The sequence below is a fragment of the Diceros bicornis genome, chromosome 27, assembly GCF_020826845.1.
Source record: "Diceros bicornis minor isolate mBicDic1 chromosome 27, mDicBic1.mat.cur, whole genome shotgun sequence".
NCBI lineage: Eukaryota > Metazoa > Chordata > Mammalia > Perissodactyla > Rhinocerotidae > Diceros > Diceros bicornis.
In genome coordinates this window covers 43182723-43202879 of record NC_080766.1, presented here as the reverse complement: position 1 = coordinate 43202879, position 20157 = coordinate 43182723, and the positions used below count along the sequence as shown (strand labels likewise).

The 20157-nt window shown below is 56.1% G+C and overlaps 1 protein-coding gene across 2 annotated transcripts in view; it reads right to left on the bottom strand.

Moving 5' to 3' along the window:
• Nucleotides 1-214: 214 nt before the first annotated feature.
• Nucleotides 215-20157, bottom strand: part of PDXK (pyridoxal kinase) — a 35901-nt gene continuing 15958 nt past the window's right edge. For both annotated transcript variants that reach the window (XM_058523199.1, XM_058523200.1), the window contains exons 3-11: nucleotides 14933-15037; nucleotides 14134-14217; nucleotides 13561-13607; nucleotides 12542-12627; nucleotides 11994-12039; nucleotides 8912-9023; nucleotides 7867-8003; nucleotides 6351-6417; nucleotides 215-5985 (exon numbers count right to left, since the gene is read on the bottom strand). In XM_058523199.1, the coding sequence (XP_058379182.1) occupies nucleotides 5873-5985; nucleotides 6351-6417; nucleotides 7867-8003; nucleotides 8912-9023; nucleotides 11994-12039; nucleotides 12542-12627; nucleotides 13561-13607; nucleotides 14134-14217; nucleotides 14933-15037 (797 nt within the window). In that variant the 3' untranslated portion in view covers nucleotides 215-5872. The remainder of the gene's footprint in view (nucleotides 5986-6350; nucleotides 6418-7866; nucleotides 8004-8911; nucleotides 9024-11993; nucleotides 12040-12541; nucleotides 12628-13560; nucleotides 13608-14133; nucleotides 14218-14932; nucleotides 15038-20157) is intronic.

Below are 20157 nucleotides of genomic sequence, written 5' to 3'. Positions count from 1 at the left end.
AGGGCAGAGCAGAGTGGATGGGACCTGGGCCACAGTGGGCAGGACAGGGCAGGACATTTCCTTTAAGAGGGAGAAGTTTAGGGATCGGCTCCCATCCATTTCCAGCAATAACCACTGCTTGGGTGGCTGGATAACACGGCTTTAGGTAATACACAGATCATTTAAAAAAGGGAGTTCCCAAGGGGAAACGAAATCATCACACTTCAACACAATCGCCATGAAAATATTTATTTGTGGATAATCATAAGTCAATAGGACCAGCACAGACAGACACGCCTCTACATGCCAACAGGGAATTTATGTTATAAACACACCCAGAGGACGCAGGCCTGGGAGACCACAGGGCTGATGAACCCACAGAGACCATTCCTCCCTCACAGCTGGGACTGAGGGGTGACGTGCTTTGTTCTGAGATTGCATCACCCCCCAAGACACCGCCCGAATCTGAGCTCCTTTCCAGGAAGGACAGGTCAGCATCCGCCGGGCCCTGCATCAGCACCTCAGTCCTGGCAGTCCAGGTTTGCCATCCTTGGCTAAAATTCCAACTACAACTCTAAATTAGAACGTATGCGGCCAGACAGGCAAAAGCATTCAAAACACCACCCACATACTTCTCATCCTCGGGGGGCCACACGGGGTAAATGAAGAATTCACTTCCACTTCCCCAAACATTAACACCCACACTTCCCACCGTCAAGACAACAGTCCCAGGTATTTGCAGGAATGCACCAGGGCTGGAGGTCTGCTGCAGGTTGGCGTCCGCCCCCCTCCCTCTTCAGGACACACTGAAAACATGTTCCCGGGCTGGCAATTCCCCTTTTCCATCACCCCAGCACTTGCCCTCCTCGGGCCAGGGTCCTCCGGGAGAAAGTAACTCTAGTGGCTTCAAACCGGCTGACCCAGCTCCGCACTCAGAAGAGCGTGCGGGAGGGTGGCTGGCTCTGCAGAGCAGGCGGGTGAGCAGGCTGGCCCGATTCGTTAGGACCAGTTTCCCTGTCAGGACCAAGGCTCCTGTTTGGGGGCTTCCCAAGGACAAGGGCTCAGGGTGGCGCACTGTCCTCTCTGTTCCAGTCTGCCCAATTCTGCCTGATGAAGGGCTGGCCCTCGTTCTCTGGCTTCAGAGCCAACTTGCAGGACAGCGATGGCCCAGGCCAGGGAGAGTGGCCAGTGAGCTCATGAAGGCATTTCCTACCAGAATGGGCTCCCTGCTGCAGGAGATCAGAAGAACTTGCCCCCTAATAGTGTGGGCGTGGGAGCTTCGTTCACCATGACCACCCCGAAGCTTGCAGGTGCCCCAAATTGATCCACAGCCGGGGGTCAGATGGATGTAGAGCCTCCAGCTCTGAACACAGGGCTCTGCTTGGCTCCGACAGTGGGAAAGCTTTTAAAACATGTTTATTCCACCAGAATTTAAAAAGAAAATTCTAGGAAGAATTTTCCATTAATATAAAGTTTTAAAAATTCTTAAGTCAGACCTAAATTTTCTCATTAAATTCCGTCTTAAACAAAGGAACATATTGTGTTGTTGGTGAGCACAAATCTCTAACGAAAGGCAGGAATGTGGTAAGACATCTTTTAAATCAGTCTCCCCGCACATTAAGAACAGAAAACATTTTCCACAGGAAATCCACAGGAACACATATGTACTATGAAAAGCCCACGATTTTAGGAACTATGAGGCCCAGCTGCATGGCAGCATGCCCAGGCAGAGGCTTCCAGACAGCGGTGATGCTAGGACAAGCCTCTGGAGCTCTGCTGGGAGGCAGGACACACCCAGGGCCCCCAACCCCTGTGCAGTGCAGCACAGACTACAAAGCCTGGTTCTCATCACGGGACAGAGACTTATACACCCGAAGAAATGCCTCCTAGAAGGGCGGCTGGTGTCTGCAATCTACCAGGTGGGGGCTGGCGTCCCCTGCCCACCACTGCCCGCCTTCTGCCCTCGCTGACCCCTGCTGGCAGAAGCTGAGGAAGACCCTCCAGCCCCCTGATTCTGCACCTGTCACAAAGCGACCACAGCACAGACACACACATGCCAGCTCTGCACACAGCTCCGCATGTGTGGGGGCTCAATCACTGTGCTTCGAGGGACGGGCCTCACCAGCGCCTGTGGGCAGAACTGGAGAGAGTAGGAGGGTCTCCTGGAGGAATGAGGTCCATCCAGACCAACTGGGCCCAAGTTCAAGGCTTCCTGGCCTCCTAGAGCTGCCCTCCCCAGGGATTGGGGTCCTTCTAAGTGCCCCCTCCAGGGACACAGGAGCTGGCTCTCCAGGGAAGTCTTAATGCAAAGAGCCACACGGAGTGATGAGAAGGGAAGCCCCCTGCAGCCTGGCAGCGGGAGGTGGCACAGAATGAGAAGGGGTAGGCTCAGCAGCCGTGCCCCTCAGACAGGCAGAGTTGAGTCTGGAGGCCATGTGGCTCCTGCCCAGACTCAGAGAGCCAAGACCATGCTCACAGCGTCCCTGCCTGTACATGATCCACTCTGCTCACTCACAAACTCCACTCCCCTCCTTCGGCCCAGGCAGGTGCTGAGCGGACCCCACCCCACAGGGACATGGACATGAGAGAGACTCACAAGACCAGCTGGGTGGCAGAGGACATGGATTTCTGGCTACTCTGGCACCAGAATACAGTCACGTGGTCACAGGGCACCTCAGATTCACACTGATACGGTCCCTGATGCCCCAGGCAGGTGGCCCCATCAAAGGGGGAAAGACAAGGCGAGGGCGTGTGTGCCATGGAGGCCCAGCGGCCACAATACTCTCACCTCCACTTTTGTACATTTCAACTGAGGAGTGGACATGAGGTTCAAGCAATGAGCTGGACTCAGGGCTGGGGACATCCCTTCATCCCAGGGCCCTGTCCGCCTGGCTCCTCCCTAGAGCAGAAGACTCACCCTGCTTTATCTCCACAGGAGCCTGCGGCTCCAACACACAGCATGACGGTGCAGACAGCGCGCTCTCAGCACTGAACACCTCCTCCACTGACTCACCAGTGCAGTCACGCCAAGCCAGGCTCGGTCCATTGTGACACTGATCAACATTCTACAAATTGGTTCCAACATGTTTAAGAACAAACAACAAACAAGGCTTCCTTTTTACCATCACTGACATGTATTGCAAAAGAACGCAGAAGAACATGACGACCTTCGCAGCTGAGGCAATGATTTAAGACTGGTTAAAAGAAAAGGATCATATGCTGTAATTCATCTTTAAGGTCTATGGGAAAAGGTTTGAGAAACTAGAAAGTACTGAAATCTGTACTCTGGTCATCAGCAGGTGATTCAGGACCGAGACATCTCTCATCTTAAAATAAATATTATTATTTTGCATGTTACTCGACTATGGGAAGGAAGAACAAAGATGAATTCTAATTTGGACCCAACCTGTATCAAGAACCAAGCCAATGACCCTGCTTAATTTCTGGATGGGAAACTCTACACATAGACAACGCAGGGCCTCTGCTGTTGTGACAGTCGAAATACGTTCACCCAGAAATGACCTAAGACAGCACAGGATCTGCACCAGCAGGATGAAAGGGACACTTTGCCCCTACACAGTTTCCCGCAGAAGCTCATGTTATTTCTACATGCATCCCACTCTCTGCAACAGCTCTCAGGACCCCCCATTTTCTATGCTCAGTATGGAGGGCTCAAGCCTCAACTTCTCCTCGTGGTCCGTCCAGCCCTTACAGCCAAAGGAGACAGGAGAATGTCTCGGGTCACGCCAGAGTTCACGATTTTACAGGAAGCTCTACAGGTGGAACAATTCTCATCACTCTATGTGTAATATAGGGAAGTAAAGGAATTAAACCTAGTGTGGGGGCTAAGCCTCTGAAATAAAACTTAAAGAACCAAGAAGAAAATAGTGTTTTCAGAGTGCACTTCCCTTCAAGGTCACTGTATACACAGAATAAGCCCCTACGCCCAGTACCATATTCTCAGGGTGGGTCTTCACCATCTCATAGAAGAGAGATACATTTAGGTTCTTTCCCCAGTCTTATACTTGCTCTTGATATTAAAAGAGAAAAGCTTTTCCCGTTGGTTGGCAGTGTGGCCGTCTCCCCAGCTCTGCTTAGCAGTGACGAGATTTTCCGTGGAAGGTGCCGCAGAGGCCCAGGGCCCTGGGTGACTGTGGCTGTCCCCACACTCCCTGTGTTGGAAAGGCCGCCCCCAACAGGCTGCCGGACACAGCCTTCCTCCTCCTGCTGGTCCAGGGGGCCGTGCCCCAGGGCTCAGAGGAGCCTGGTCCTCGGAACCAGGAAACAGGACAGGGACACCGATGCCTGGGCCTGCTGGCCACCGTGGGGAGCCGGGAACCCCTGACCCATGCACAGGCCCCAGGGAACATGGATGCCTGAGAGTGAGGACATTTAGAACATGAGCAGAGCAGGGAGGAGAGGAAAGTGGAAGGGTGCAGCAAGTCCACAGAGACGGGCATCTCTTCTCTTTAGGGCATTTCCAACAGTGAAGAGTACACTAGCATAGAGGTGAGAGTCCTCTGGAAAACACTGGAACTGCCCCAGAAGAGGGTGCAGGCTCCAAGAGACGGCCTGCCTGTAGGCACAGAGCCGTGGGTGGGGGACAAAGGCCGTCCTTGGAGTGTGTTTTCCCAGGGGCCCACATCCGGGCCCCCCACATCCTGCAGTCTCCCCACTTCTCTCCAGGCTGTGGGCTCCCGGGAGATGCAAACCTCTGCACCCGCCAGAGCGGGGAACGGGGATGGGGGGGTGGGTGCTGAGATCAAGGCAGGCCGCGTCTTCAGGAGGGGCACCCTGGCAATGGACGACTGGACTAGAGTCAGGGCCTAGCTGCGGCCTTCGCTAGAGGCACCTGAGAGCTGCTCCTCTGAAGCTCTGCCCGCTCCTGCTCCCCGCTTTAGAGAGGGGCAGAGAGCTTGCTTGGGCAAGCCTCTCGCTTCCTGGAATCTGGCTGGCACAGAATGCAGAACGGGGTGGGTCACTGGCCACTGGGGTGAAACATGCGGGGGCAGGAGCCCCCTGTACCTGTCTGTACATGAACACTGTGGCACAATCCATTTTTCACCAGCAGCAGGTGGCAAACACACAGTACTTAACCTGTCGTACCACAAGCTAGGTAAGTTCCACAAGGAACCTGACACGGCCATCTCCCCCCAAGCACCAGACCTTCCTTTATCTCTGTTACATCTCCCAGCAGGTCCCTAGAGACACTTGTGAGTCATAAGGTGGTCCCCCTGATACACGTGAGATTTGCAGACCCACTTGAATTTTTGGGGTCCCGGAAAGGTCCCCATCAAAGTGACAGTGCAGGGCCTGTGCGTGTCTGAGCCAGCTAACACTGACCTGTCCATAAGGTGGAACAGAGGACGGAAAATCTGAAATTCCCAGGGATCTAATGGGTGGCAAAGTCAGAAACAAAAATTCTGATGCAGGAACAAAGAAGATAAGGGCAGAAGACAATAAAGATATTTGGCATAATTCCTCCAATGTGGACCGTTAAAACCCGACTTGGTCTCAGAGACGCACAGACACGGGGGCTTCCCCAGGCCCAGCCCACATGGGGCGGGGATCCCACGGACCCCTGAACCAGCCGGGGAGGCCCAAGGAGGACACCCCCGAAACAGTCAACACGGAGCTGGTTTTCTAGGGAGGCCCAGGGGCCTTCGGGGGGAGGGGAGCTGGGTTTCCAAACTAGACATTTCAGTGATCGCTTTGTTATTTTTAAAAAGCATGACTGGCACACTTTCACAATTAAGACCAGTTGATGCTGGACACTCATGAGAGAAAAAAATATCAAGTTTCGATCACAGCTCTAAGGCAGACGTTACATTTTTCACAGGAATGAAATGGAGACACCAACAGGCCGTGCGTCGGGAGGCGGAGGCATGCCGCCTCACAGCACCGTGGCCTGGACCACGATCTCCGGGTTCTCGATGTCCTTTTTGCTCTGGACCATCCTCAGCTCCAGCTGGGCCATGCTGGGCTTCTGTCCTTCCCCAGCCTGGCCTACAGAACAAACAGAGCGTTAACGAAGCGGGCAGAGCAGGCAGAAGCGACGTTCAGTTTCTCTCCTCCTTCCATGGCCTTTGTCCCACGCCCCAGCCGTCAGGATTACCTCCGGAGTTCCCCTCTCAGACGGGGGCTCCGGGCGGCTGCCCACAGCCCCAGGTCCTGACGGCCAAGGCCAGGGAGCCAGCGGGAGCCGGGGACTCCATTCACAGCAGGAGAAAGTGGTCACACCAGAGTCAAGCAGGTGACTCCCTCCCTCCCAGCTCTGACTCAGGCTCCCAAACACAGCGCCAGCCAATGAGACCGGCTCATGGGAAGGCAGAGGTGCACCCCCCACCCCTGCGGGCCCAGCTAGGCAGTACCTTTAGCATATTTGATGGTGCGCTGCAGAACATGGTGCATGGCCGACACAGTCTTCTCACAGGCCACCTGCAGGGGGGAGAGAAACACTGGGCCCCGCTCGACTCGAGGCTTTCTGCTCCCCACTGCTGCCTGCAGCTGCCTGGATGGGATTTTCCATTAACACAAGTACTGTCTCCACCCTCTGAGTTACCAGGGCCCTGACTCCGCCATCACACGCTCCCCAAACCACCATGGGACAGCCCACCGCAAAGACCCCAGAACTGAGCAGATACCTACGCACTAAATTAACTGCCTCCCTCTGGACCACAAACAACTCTGGGGAGGGCCTGCGTCTCATGATCTGTCAATGTTGTCCAGTATGTAGTAGGTGCTTAATAAGTGTTTCTAGAACGAATTCATTATAAAGAAGCTACATGGGAAAGAGCTCCTGCCTCAAAGTTGGCCCAAGTCATCGCTTGCCGGTATCTCAAAGTCGAAGACTCAGGGCTTGGCAGGTGCTGGGGAAGCAAGCGGAACTCCCTCCCAACCCCGCGCCGCCCCCCAACTCCAAGACCCGGGGCTGCGCTGAACCCAGACTCAGCCTTAGGCGGCCCAGCAGCGAGGCCTCCTCCGGTCACCAGCTGGCCAAGATGCCGCTGCCTGGACCAGACGGAGCCCCCGAAGCTGCTAATTAAACACGGCAGGTCTGGCTCACTCTCGGCCCAGGAGGGAGGCAGGAGCGGGGGGACCGGGGAGGAGATGGCACATTTCAGCTTTGTGTCACAGCACTCACCCCTGAGCCCTGCACTTCACAACCACGAGCTGACGCCCAGCCGTAACTGTGCTGGGGAGGGTGCGCGCCTGCCCCAGGGGAAATGGGGCCCTTCCAGGTGCCCAGCAAAGACAGCTTTAGGGGAATCCACTTCCAGATTCCAATCTCCAAATTATTCTTTCCTCAAGTGGACCCAACGGAGACGGAGGCCTGGTTCTTTTCTCTGACCTCTCCCCTCATGACCGCCCTTCCCACGTTCTCAGGGGATGCCTAGAGACAGCTCTCCAGGCAAGTCTGACTTCAGAGCCCGCCCCTCATCCCCCAAGGGGGCCCAGCCTCCAGGCTACCAAGTCACTGTAGCAGCTACATTGCAGGACAAACTTTCACTGTACTGCTCTCCTGGAAGATGCTCCTAGTTACCGAGTTACCGAGGCTGCAACACCACCTCTCAGTCCTCAGCTCCAGCCCTCCAATTCCACCAGGCTCAGGACTCCCCCACGGGCGGGACCTGGCTGACTCCAGCACGTTTTAAACATGCTCTTCCGTTTAAGCCCCCACAGTACCCTGATCACCCCTGCTCACAAATGAGAGAGAGGGTGAGGAGTGGGGCTGGAACTCAACCCAGACGGGGACTCTGGAGCCCGGCCTGACCGCCCTCCCTGTCCTCCGCTCACGGTAAGCCTGGTCGTCCCTCCCCATCTTCGAACCACGGTACCCAGCTCCCCACAGAGGCGCATGGGTGGGGAGGGGTGCGTCCTGCTGACCTTGAGATCATTGGGGTGCTTGTGTGTCCACGCCAGGAGCATGGCGGCGAAGAGGTCCCCAGTGCCCACGAAGACTGCGTCCACCTTGTGCATCTCCATGCGGATGTGCTCCATCACCACGGCACCGTCGGGCTTCCCTGGGGGAGAAGAGCAGGGCTGGCTGAGCCCTGAGCCCCCTGGCAGCAGAGGGCCAGCCTTGTGGCCTGGGAACTGGCCTTTCCGCCTCCTCCCCGTTCCTTCCTCTGCACGCGACAGGGAGGGCTAGCGTTGCCCGCCAGAGGACTCACACAGACAGAACCCAGGGCTCAGGGCCTCCCAGGGCCCCCCGTGCCCTCCAGCGGCTGCCCCTGTCCCAAGGGAGAAGGTGAAAGACTGGAGGGCCAGTAAGGCAGGGCAGGGGTTGGGGGGAGACACTGTGCAGCTCGACAAGAGGCCAGCGGACATGATGTGACGTGACAACGACGGAGCCCGTGGCCCACGGGAGTAACAAGGGCACCTAGAGCTGTAGGGACTATGTGAACTTAATGAAGTGGGGGTCTGTGAGTGTATGTGAGTGTGTGTGTGTGTGTTTGAGTGTTCTTTCACAGACACAGAAGGGTCGTGAGCAGGCCACCCGCAGGACTGGGTGTTAGCCCAGCCCTCCGTGTCATTTTAACGCTGTGCAGAGAACATCAATCCAGCTGGCATTTGCGTGAGTAAACTATCAACACAGTGGAGCATGAAACGCCCTCCCGGTGAGGCTGGCACTGGACCCCCCTTCACCTATGCGGTCGTGGACACCGAGAGCTGTTCCGTGACCACGGGGGAGCCTGTCAGCACCTCCTGCTCCACCGCACCCCGTGTCACAGAAACCTGTCTCAATTCTGTCTTCAGTGTCATCTTTCTCGGGGTGATAGGAGTTCAGGAAACTGACTATCCACTGAGTAAAGCATGACTTTCTTTCTATTTCTTTCTAACCCAAAACATTCTCAGAAGCCTTGAGGGACACGGGGCGGAAAGGCGGAAGGGAGCCGAGCGCCGTGGCGAGAGCGGGCGTGGGACTTACGCATCCTCTGGCTCCCCAGCGCGATCAGGTAGTCGGGGCCCCGAGGGGAGGGCAGGTCGGAGCTGGTGATGACCACCGTGTCGGGGCCCATTGAGTGCAGCATGTCCATGACCTGCCGGAGCATGGGGAGCACGTCAGCCGCCACCCCCGACCCACGAGCCCAAACAACAGGCACGACTGGAACTCGCGCCTCGGACGTGCTCTCACATGGTTTGGCCTAATGGGATGCAGACAGAGGCCGAGAACCTGGGGCACCGCACCCTGGTCCCGGCCTGCCCCGACCAGCGCATGCCCACCATGTGACAGCTTTGCTGGTTAGTGCCGCCATCCCCATCCCCTCCAGCTTCAGGTCCGAGGGTGCGTGCCTGCCGGTCCCCTTCCGTGCCCTCCCTATGCCCACATAGGGACAGGCCCAGGCCCAGGCTGGCTGTCCTTCCTCATCCGGGCTCCAGGGTGACAAAACCACGCACACCACCAAGCAACAACGGCTCCCATCTGTTCTGGCAGCCACTTACTCGCTCATTCATTCATTCAACAAACATCTACAACACACCAGGGTCTGGAGGCTCCCTGCCCTCCGAGGGCACAATGCCTTGTGACAAAATACCCACTGGGGTAAACCAGGGCTCGGGAAAGTGCTGGCTAAGCCAGAGTGGGAGGCCAGGTGTGGAGAGGTGGAGGAGAAAGGCAGGGGGCCTCGTCTCAGGCGGGAGGCAGCCTCACCCCACCTCCACAGGGCCAGCACTCACAGAGCCGCTCAGGACTCCTATTCTCTTGTGGGGTCACTCTGAGAACCTGAGAAGCTCTGTGCTGACCCTGAATCATCCACACACACTAGGAGTTTCTGGTGCCCCAGGGCCCGTGTGGACTCCACGGCACATTCCCCGGGCCTAGGAGAGGCTGGCCCCTGACTCACAGCACGGCGGCCGCTCCCCTCCCCTCGTGAGCCCAGGTCACACAGCAATGAGGAACTGACATGTCTTCCTTGTGCAACTGTCTCAGAGAAATGCTTGTGATCGCGTGGCCGGGTGGCCGCCCTTTGCTCCAAAGCCCAGCGCAGGCTGTGGGAGATGTGCCCCCTGCCGTGCACATACGCATGCACGCACACACATACACTCACGGGGCAGGCCACCCACCTAGCACCCACCTTGCACCGGGCACCACATGCTATGCCAGCTCAGAGCAAGGCTCTCAGAACGGGAGGAGGGTTCCCCTCCCACCCTGCTCTCCTACCCCAGCGTCCCTCCTGCACATCGGGGAAAGAGGCACTGCAGCCCCACGGGCCTGGGTGTGGCCACATCTGGCCACCTCCAGCTCTGACCCGGGGACTTGGCTCCTTGGAGAGTATTTCCTGGACGGTGAGAGAGCTCACACCTCTGATGAGCTCACGGACGGCATGAGGTCCATAGCGGCCCTTGGCACGCCAGACCCAGGTCTGTTGCTTGGGCACACAGCCCAGGGGGTGGTAAACCTCACCTAAGGCTACGGACTGGCAGGAGGCCGACCTTCATGAGTCCTGGGGTTGGGGGGGGTCAAAAAGAACTTTGGGGCCGGCCCCATGGCTTAGCGGTTAAGTGCACGCGCTCCGCTGCTGGCAGCCCGGGTTCGGATCCCCGGAGCCCACTGCTTCTCTGGCCATGCTGGGGCCGCGTCCCACATACAGCAACTGGAAGGATGTGCAGCTATGACATACAACTATCTACTGGGGCTTTGGGGGGAAAATAAATAAATAAAATCTTAAAAAAAAAAAAAAAGAACTTTGAAGAAGAAATCTCTCCTTGGGCTGCAGCTCCTGCCTCACACTTCCAGCCCGCCCCTCCTGATGACTGTCTCTGCAGGTTCCAGACATGCCCAGCAAGCCCCCAAAAGGTGCAAGACAATTCCTTGCAATCAATCTCTTCATACACATACACACATGTGCACGCAGCACACATGCATACCACACACACTGCACACTCTCACACACATGCACACACACCACATATATACACAGACACCCCCCACGTGGGCACGGGCACGGACACACACGCACCCACCCCTCCTACTGGTCCCTGGTGGACCGTGACAGGTACAGAGAGTTTTTGGTTGACCAGGGAGAAACAACTGGATGGTACCAGCGTGCGCTTGGTGCACACTCAGTGTGTTCACTTCTCTGACCGTCCACCAGGGGGCAGAACCTCGGCACGAGCAGCGGGCCTGTCCCACGGGCAGGCGGTGGCGCTCTCATGGGGAGGGCAAGCCCGCTCCCGTGGAGGCAGGCCCCTGCTGCAGACTGAGGCCACCAGGGAGGCAAGCTGCGCCTGGGAGTGCTAGAGGACTCAGACAGCTAGACTCACAGGCGCCGGCACAGAGCGAACGCTCAGTAACTGCTGTGACAGTCACGGGGTGAACTGTGTCCCCCCAAAAGAGACAATGAAGCCCTAGGCGCCGTACCTCAGAAGGGTTCCTACTTCCTTATTTGGAAATCCGGTCTGTGCAGCTCTAACCAAGTTAAGATGAGGTCTTTAGGGTGGGCCCTAACCCAATATGACTAGTGTCCTGATACGAAAAGGAGATCAGGACACACACACACACACACACACACACACACACACACACACACACGCCAGGGAAGACGGAGGCAAGGACTGGAGCGACGCCCACCAGCCCAGGATCGCCAAGGCCTGCCAGCAACCACTGGAAGCTGGGAGAGAGGCACGGAACAGATTCTTCCCCGCAGGTTTCAGACAGAGCACAGCCCCCCAGCACCTTGATTCTAGACTTCCAGCCTCCAGAGCCATGAGAACATGCTTCTGTTGCTCTGAGCCGGGGGTGTGGGGTACCGTTAGGGCCGCCCCCGGAAGCTCACACAGGGACTGCTGTTATAAGCAGAGCAGCCTCCGACAGGCACTAAGCAGCAGGGGACCAAGCAAGTGGCCAAAACAGATTTACATCGCGTCCCCCGGCCCTGCTGGCTGGCTGACTGGAAGCTGGGATGCTGGCCAGTTGGGGTGTCCACCTCCCATCCCCGAGAGCGTGTGGCTGCCCCCTCGCCACAGTGAGCAGCGCTGCCTGTCCCACACCCCCTGGAAGGTCTCCTTACCGCTAACGCCTCCTCCTGGCTGTGGATCTTTCTGCCACTCAGTAACCTGGAAGATAGGTAGGGACAGGTGGGACGTCACTTCTCTGCGTTCCACCTGTGACGTCCCCAAAGCTGCAGCAGCACCGGGAACACCCCTCCATCCCCACAGGGGACTAACCCAGCACCTGCTGGCCATCACCGACCAGGTGGCCACCGTGACGTGTCTGGGGGCGGGTCGAAGGTAAAATTTAGTTTTAAAAGGGGACTCTCACACACCACAGGGGTGTGGTGAAGTTCCCGATTGTGGCTAACGTTTACATGTAACAAGAACAAGGGACAGCAGCCACGTCGGCCCTGGCACTCAGGCGGCAGGCGGCTGCCCGACTCAGGGATGGCCTGCCCCCTACCCCGGTGCCCGATTTCTGCTCCCCCCAAGGTAGGACCTTCGGAGGAGCCCCTGGGTGGCCTGAACGGGGAAGCCCGGAGCGGACGTGGGGACGCTCCCGGCACGACTCTGTCCCTCTCCCCATCGGGAGATCTGAAAGCGTTAGCCGTTTCAAATTACTTACTCGGCCTCAAACTGGTTGGGGGTTATAATGTCCGCCACCGGCACAACCTTTTCTCTGTAAACTGGAAGGAGATCCTCTGGAACGTACTGAGGAAAAGAGGAGACAAGGAGCACAGGCTGACGCACACAGAGGAGGAGGAAACGAAACCCGGGAACGTTCGAGTCCAAGCTCAACCCGGGCACCCCGACTGTGCACACGAGACATGCACACCATAGGGGCAGAGTGTGGGGACCCAAGGGCTCCAGGGGCCTGAGGGCAGGCCAGGGCATGGTCCTTCCAGCCCTAACATCCCAGGCTTCCAGGAAGGCCATGGTGTGACTTTCCACCTTCTCCACTTTATGCCGTCACCCACTCTGTCCCACAGCAGGGACGGCGAGCTGGGCCCGCTGCCTGTCTGTGTACGGCTTGCGGGCTGAGAGCAATTTTTACATTTTTACACAGGTGGGGGAAACAAGTCAAAAGAAGAATAACATTTTGTGACATAGGGAAACTACAGGAAATTCAAATTTCAGTGTCCATACATGAAAGCTTATTAGAAAACAGCCATGTCTGTTCATCTGTAGACGGTCTGTGGCTGCTTTTGGCTACAACAGGGACACACAGCCCGAAAATGTCTACTCTCTCACTCTTTACAGAAAACTTTTTTTTTTTAATAATTTTTATTTATTTTTTTTTTCCCCCAAAGCCCCAGTAGATAGTTGTATGTCATAGTTGCACATCCTTCTAGTTGCTGTATGTGGGACGCGGCCTCAGCATGGCTGGAGAAGCGGTGCGTCGGTGCGCACCCGGGATCTGAACCCGGGCCGCCAGCAGCGGAGCGTGCGCACTTAACCGCTAAGCCACGGGGCCAGCCCAGAAAACCTCTTCTGCCTACGGCTGCTTCTCCTCCTAATGAGGGTTATGTCTTCACCCCCGAGCGCAGGGTCTCCCCAGTCAGGCGTTTAGACAACCAGTGTCCTGTGTTAGGATTAACAGCAATGGGTCCACTCACCACCTTAAATACGCATGAAATTACTAACCATGGAGCCTTCACCATCCCGCTTGTCACCCATCACTGGATCGCACACTGCGGAGACACAAGGGGCATCTTATCAGCAAGAGCTGCAGCAGGTGAGAAAAACCCTTATCGTTTACTTTTATTGTTAAATTTCATGTACGCAACTAAAAGCTTGGGAAAAGCGTGGTCTCCTGTTCTCATTTATCTTGTTACCTGGCATTTTGCATTTTGTTGTCCTGGCCCTGCCCAGGGTGTGCACCCCCACCCTCTCTAGGGTCAGGGGTGGTCCCGTGCACCCCACTGCATTGCCTGGCCGCCCGGCCTTTGCACGCTGACACCGATTACAGCACACTTATAACCTGCTTCTCTCACACAGACGCCAGGTTCACCGTGAAGACGTTTCTAAGCCCCCTGAGCTCTGAAGGCTCACATCCCCAGAGGCCCGGCAGACGCAGAGCTTTACAGGCTGGGAGAGGAGGAACGTGAAGGAGGGGCCCAAAGGAAGGAGGCTGAGCCGCCATTCGCGGGGCCCCAGGTCGACCCCACCCAAGAAGGGGCCAGCCACCTGTGCCTGCGATGTGATCCCAGCACCTACCATACACGAGCCTGGGGTTCTGGTGCTTCAGCTCCCGCACGATGTCCACCACCATGGCCAGGAAGGACTTGTCCCTCATGTAACCTTTGGGAGGGAAATCCAGGCCACCCGTGTAAAACAGAAGGCTCGCGCCAACCGACCGCGGCAAAAGGAGAAAAGAGCGCCATCGAAAGCGTTCTGCCCTGGAGAACGGCGGGTGGTCCTCAGATCCTGGGGCCATGGTTAAGACGGAGTGTCCCCCAACAAGCAGAGTCACTGAGGGGACACCAGGCATTTCCCAAAGAAATGTCAAGTTTTAAACGAAAGGAAGAGGCCACGGTAACAGTGTATGAGGAATGTTCTCCTTCTGTCTTTTCACTTTCAAGAATAAGTGTATTCCCTTTTAACTGTGTATATAAATACAAATGGGTACTTCTTCTTTTTACCATGGGGGTCTGTCAATGTACCCAACGCACCAGGTGGCAGCATGTTGCTCACCTGGGCGTTTTCACCCCCCGACACCCTCCCAACACCCCACCTGTCCCCCACCGTGGGCTCCGGAACCCCAGCATGGTGACTTGGCACGGCCAGGACAGTCATCATGCGAGCAAGCACGGCCTGGCCAGGACCCCAAGGTCACGCTACGGGGTCATGGCGGTCACTAGAGCCCCACCGAGTTCTTGGTGGCATGCGCCACCCTCCTTGAAGGAGGCAGGGACCACAGAAGCGCAGTGTCACGGGTGGTCCGGGCCTTCCCCAGCCCACCCCCTGCTAGAGCGAGGCCCACCAGCTCCAGTGCCTGGCTCCCTCTGGGCCTTACCCGTGAGCACGTAGTCATATTTGTTCACGTCGTTCAGCTTCAGACCATCGTACAGCTCCTGGAGTTCATCTGAGTTCAGCACCTGACCCTTCCAGTGTGCATAGCCTGTGGGGAGAGCCGGACACTCAGGGCACTGACGTATGGGGACACAGACGAGACACAGTTCACCTGATGGCCTGCTGCGGCCCACACAATTGCTCAGTTGCCCTCGACGCCAGTAGACGGTCCTTTCCCCGTGGACTGCTGCAAGGACTAAGTGAGGTCACCCAGGCACGGTGCCTCGGGAGGTCCTCCTGGACCATCAGCCTCAAAGCACCCCCTGAAAGCTCATCTGGCTCTGACACTGTCTGGGGTTGTTGTTAGTGACACTGGGGTCCCACCCTCCCACGGCCAGTTCCCTCTGGAATTCATCCAGTGCAGTGAGGGCAGTCAGCTCTCTAGGCCGGCTAAGGATGCCTGTTGAACCCGTCACGTTGACAGATGGGACGCAGGGAGGGACACATCAGGCCCACACAGCTGTGTAACTTCTCCTCGTCTGTAGCAGGGGTGCCTGGGGTGACCCCCACACGTCACAGTCACTTGCTCTGCCAGCCTTTACTGCGCACGTTTCCCCATCCAGGACGAGTTGCTTCATCACTGCCACCCGGGCACCTGGCAGCTGGGGGCTCGTCCCGTCTCCGCCCTGCACCCCTCTACCCCACACCCTTCTCCCACAAAGGTGAGTTGCAACAGAGCAAGTCTTGGATTAAATCCCGACCAAGAGCCAGACGTGAATTAGAAACAGGCCCAGGAGCAGCTCCTGCTCTCAGCCCCGACAGGTACCCAGGTGAAAAGTTCCTCCAAGCAGGCAGACACGTGAGCATCCCTGGGGGGACCCTCTGGCTGTGCGGGACCCCTGCCCACACAGGCTTAGGGAGAAGGTCAGCAGCTCCCCCGTTCACCCGGGGCAGGGCCGCACCATGGACACCCCGCGTTTCACCAACGAGGGCTTCCCTTAGGCCACGAGGAGGCCCTCTGATGGATGTGTTTCTAAGCATATAAGTCAAAACCTTGGAGGGTTGATTCCTGCAACAGCCAAGTCCAAGTCCCGACCACGGGGTGGTGGACCCCAGCGGACAGACCGCCCCCTCACCCGCTACAAGCTTCCTCCAGGCAAAGCCCACAGAGCGGGCCGTGTGGGCCTAGAGGAGAAGGGCGACGGCTCCCTCTACCGGCCAGCCTGTGCGCATGGAGGGCTGGCTCCCGCCGGAGAGGGGGCCGTCGTGCAGAAGAGTCTGGAACAAACGCCCAAGAACACCTGTCAAAGCGATTCTCCAGGGACTGGAGTGGCCCCTGAGACATCCAGCAGAGGCAAACGCCCACCCTGTATGTTCCATCAGAAGCCACTGGTGTATCCGTCAGACTGAGAAATTGACTGACCCCTGTTAACCGGGTAACCTCAGGGTCAGGAGGGCAGAGGCAGGGGAGTCCACCAAGGGCCAAGATCAGCTCCTCACAGGGGCTGCCCCCTCGGGCTCAGGTGTCAAGAGCTGGCACGCTTCTGGCCATGTCCTAGGCAGGTGTTTGCTCCACAAAGACCTGGGCTACCATAAAGGTCCTGCCAGCCGAGGGTTGGGGGAACAAGGGTCCTTCCTGCCCCTTGGTTGTCCAAACATCCTTCCAGACAGGGTGGGGCTTAACGCGACTGCACACGTAGCATATCTGTATCCTAGGGCAGCCGTAGGAGGCCAGGCGGCTCCAACAATTCTGGAGGCCAGAGTCCAAGATCAAAGTGTGGGCGGGGCTGCTTCCTCTGAGGCCTCTCTCACTGATGTGTAGCTGGCGTCTTCCCCCTCTGTCCTCAGATGGCCTCTGTGTGTGTGTGTCCTAATCTCCTCTCCTAATAAGGACAGCAGTCAGATTGGACCAGGGCCCACCCTAGTAACCTCATTTTACCTTCATCACCATCTCCAAATACAGCCACATTCTGAGGTGCTGGGAGTTTCAACACACAAATCTGGGGGGACACAATTCGGCCCATAACACACAGTGACGAAGGTGAGTCACACAGCCCCCCGGCAGGTCTCAAACACAGGGTGCCACGGCAGAACACGCGGCCCCTCCGTGAGGCCAGCTTCCTGACTAGACGAGGAGGCTTGGCCCGCACCTTCCTGTACCCTCCTGCCCAGTCGCACCTTCTCCATGACTCAGGATGGGTCCAGAGCCCACGAGACCCTTCTGAAACAGGGGAGGGGCACTCGGACCCTCTCTCCAATTCATCAGTTTATAGATGAAAAACAAACTCCGAAGAGGCCGAGTGAGGTCATGACCCCAAGGGACACAGCTCCTCGGGCAGACAGAGTGGGCCCAGCGGGCCCATCCCACCCAGCCCACCGGGAAGGCCCCTCACTGTCGCAAGCCTGTCCCCAGCCCTCAGGCTCCCTGTGTCCACACCAGCCACCCCTCCCCCAGGGGTTTCACCACCAGGCCTGGCAGCTGGTCACCCTCCAAACTCTAAGTGCCAGGCCAGCGGGGCCTGCCCTGCCCACCAATCTCCGGTACCGCCAGTTTCTTCCAGCTGCCCCTGGGGCCAGGGTCCTGGGTCACAGGGAGCTCAAGGAAACCCACACTGGAGGAGCAACGTGATAGGCTGGGTGGGCAGGGGCTGCTTCAAAGCCTGGCGCTGCCCGGAGGGGAGGCCATGGGGAGCCTCCCCACTTTCCAGAGGGCAGAAAATGAATGGAGGGGGTGGCCTTGCCTGCTGGAGAAGGGCCTGTAAGAATGGGGGCCAGGGGAAACTGTGCAGAAAGCTATCCTGAGACAGCTGTCCCCAGAAAGGCCAGCTTGCCAGGCCGCCCCTGCGGGCGCCGGGCAACTTGGATTCCCCTCATTTGCAGGACTGAGAAGAGAGGCTCACTGTCTGCGCAAACAATGCACTTTGTGCTGACACCTGCTCTCCCCCCAGGAGTCTGGAGTTTGGTACGTGCCAGGCAGAGGCTGCCCACAGGGACCAGCCCCCCGTAAAATCCCCAGGCATGGATCTCTGACGAGCTCCCTGGTAGACGACATCTCACACGTGTTGTCACGGCTCCATGTGGGGGAGTTAAGCGTGTCCTGCGTGACTCGGTGGGAGGGGCTCTGGAAGCCTGTGCCTGGTGTCCCCCAACCTCCCCCCACACACCTTCTCCCTGCACTGAGGTAGCTCTGTGGCCCTTCGTTGTCATACAGCACAGCTGTGAGTCCTCCTAGCCAATCAACGGACCTGGGGGTGGTCCTGGGGACAAGTGGCCCAGTGGGGGTCTGCCCCAGGAACACCAGGGCTATCTGCCCCCCTGAAAATGTTCCCCCAACCTCTCAGCTCCCAAAGCCTCCCTACCCCAACCTACCCATCTTTCGTGATTAATCTAGACCCTCCCCATCCACAGCGGGGTCTCCGAGATTGATCGGCAGCATCTGAAATGCATATTCTCAGGCCCTGCCTAGACCTGCTGTGTCAGAATCCCTGGGGGTGGAGCCCCGCACTCAGTTTTAACAAGGCCCCAGGCGATTCTCAGACACACAGAAATTTCAGAAACCCTGATTCAGATCAGGAGTCAGCAAACTATGGCCTCGGGGCCAAATCCGGCCGGCCGCAGGTGTTTTGTACAGTCTCCAACCCAAGAACGAGTTTTTACATTTTCAAACAGTTGGGAAAACAAGAATATTTTATGACTTGTGAAAATGACATGAAATTCCATTTTCAGTGTCCACAAATAAAGTTCAAACTTCACTTGAACACAGCCTCACCCGCTCCTTTACATACTGTCTCTGGATGCTTCGTGCTCCACAGCACACAAGTCGCAAAGCCTCAATTATTTAGTATCTGGCTCTTGACAGGGAAGGCTTGCCAGTCCAGCTCTGGACACCTGTTCCCCCAGGAAGCAGGCTCTCTGGCCTCAATCTTAAGAGTGACTTCTGACTCAAACCACAATGACATCTGATGAATAAATGACAAGCAATAGCATATATACTGGATTATATGAGGACGCCATTTGGTTTAAAATTAATTTCAGCCTGACCTTGTTTTTCCAAAAGGCCTGATGTGGCCTGTTAAGCATGCATTGTACATCTGCTTTAAGCATTTACTATGTCCCAAAGACAAGAATGATGCTCTTAAAGATAGGGATGTAATGTCCCCCCATATCAGCATTTCCTTAAGGATAAGCATCTCTTTCTAGAAACTAAAGATTAATTACCGACCTGCTGTGCTCACCTTGTGACCACTGACCTGCTGTGCCAGCAAAGCAATCTTGTGACTATTGTAAAGGGGACATTTTTATCATACATGATGTAGGCTCTTTGTTCCAAGACAGGATATAACCACTCTGTACACCCCATTTCTTCGGTGCCCTTCCTTCCTTGGGGAAGGAAGACCCTGGGCTATAGTCCTCAAACCTGGCTCATAATAAACTAACCCCAATTTTGATTTATAGATTGATTATGGATTATTTGCATTGACACATCTCACTTTAAATCCACTATGATGGTTAGAATAAAAAAGACAAATAATAACAGGTGCTAGTGAGGATGCAGAGAAACCGGAGCCCTCACACATCAGTGGTGGGAACGTCAGATAACGCGGCCACTTCGGAAAACAGTCTGGCAGTTCTTCAAACAATTACACATCGAGTGACTATCTGATCCAACAATTCTACACCTAGGTAAAAACGGGAGAACACTGAAAACACATCCACAAAAACATTTGCAGACAAATGTTCATAGCAGCATGATTCATAATAGCCATGATCCATAACCCTAAATTTCCATCAGTGAACAAATGGATAAACAAAATGTGGTAGACACATGCAGTAGAATATTATTCAGCCTTAAAAAGGAAGTACTGATACATGTTACAACATGGATGAACCCTGAAGACATTAGGCTGTGCTAAAGAAGCCAGTCACTAATGGCCATATATTGTATGACTCCATTTACATGAAATGTCCAGAATGGGCAATTCCACAGACAGAAAGTAGATTGGTGGTTGCCAGAGGCTGGGAGGAGGAAGAATGAGGAGGGAGCACTAATGGGTACAGTTATTTTGGTATGGTCTCCATTGGAGCAATGAAAGTGTTCTGGAAACATAGTGGTGACGGTTGCACAACTCTGTGAATATACTAAAAACTGCTGAATTGTACACTTAAATGGGTGAATTAATTCTATGGTATGTAAATATATTAATAAAGATGTTAGTTTTAAAAAAAAGG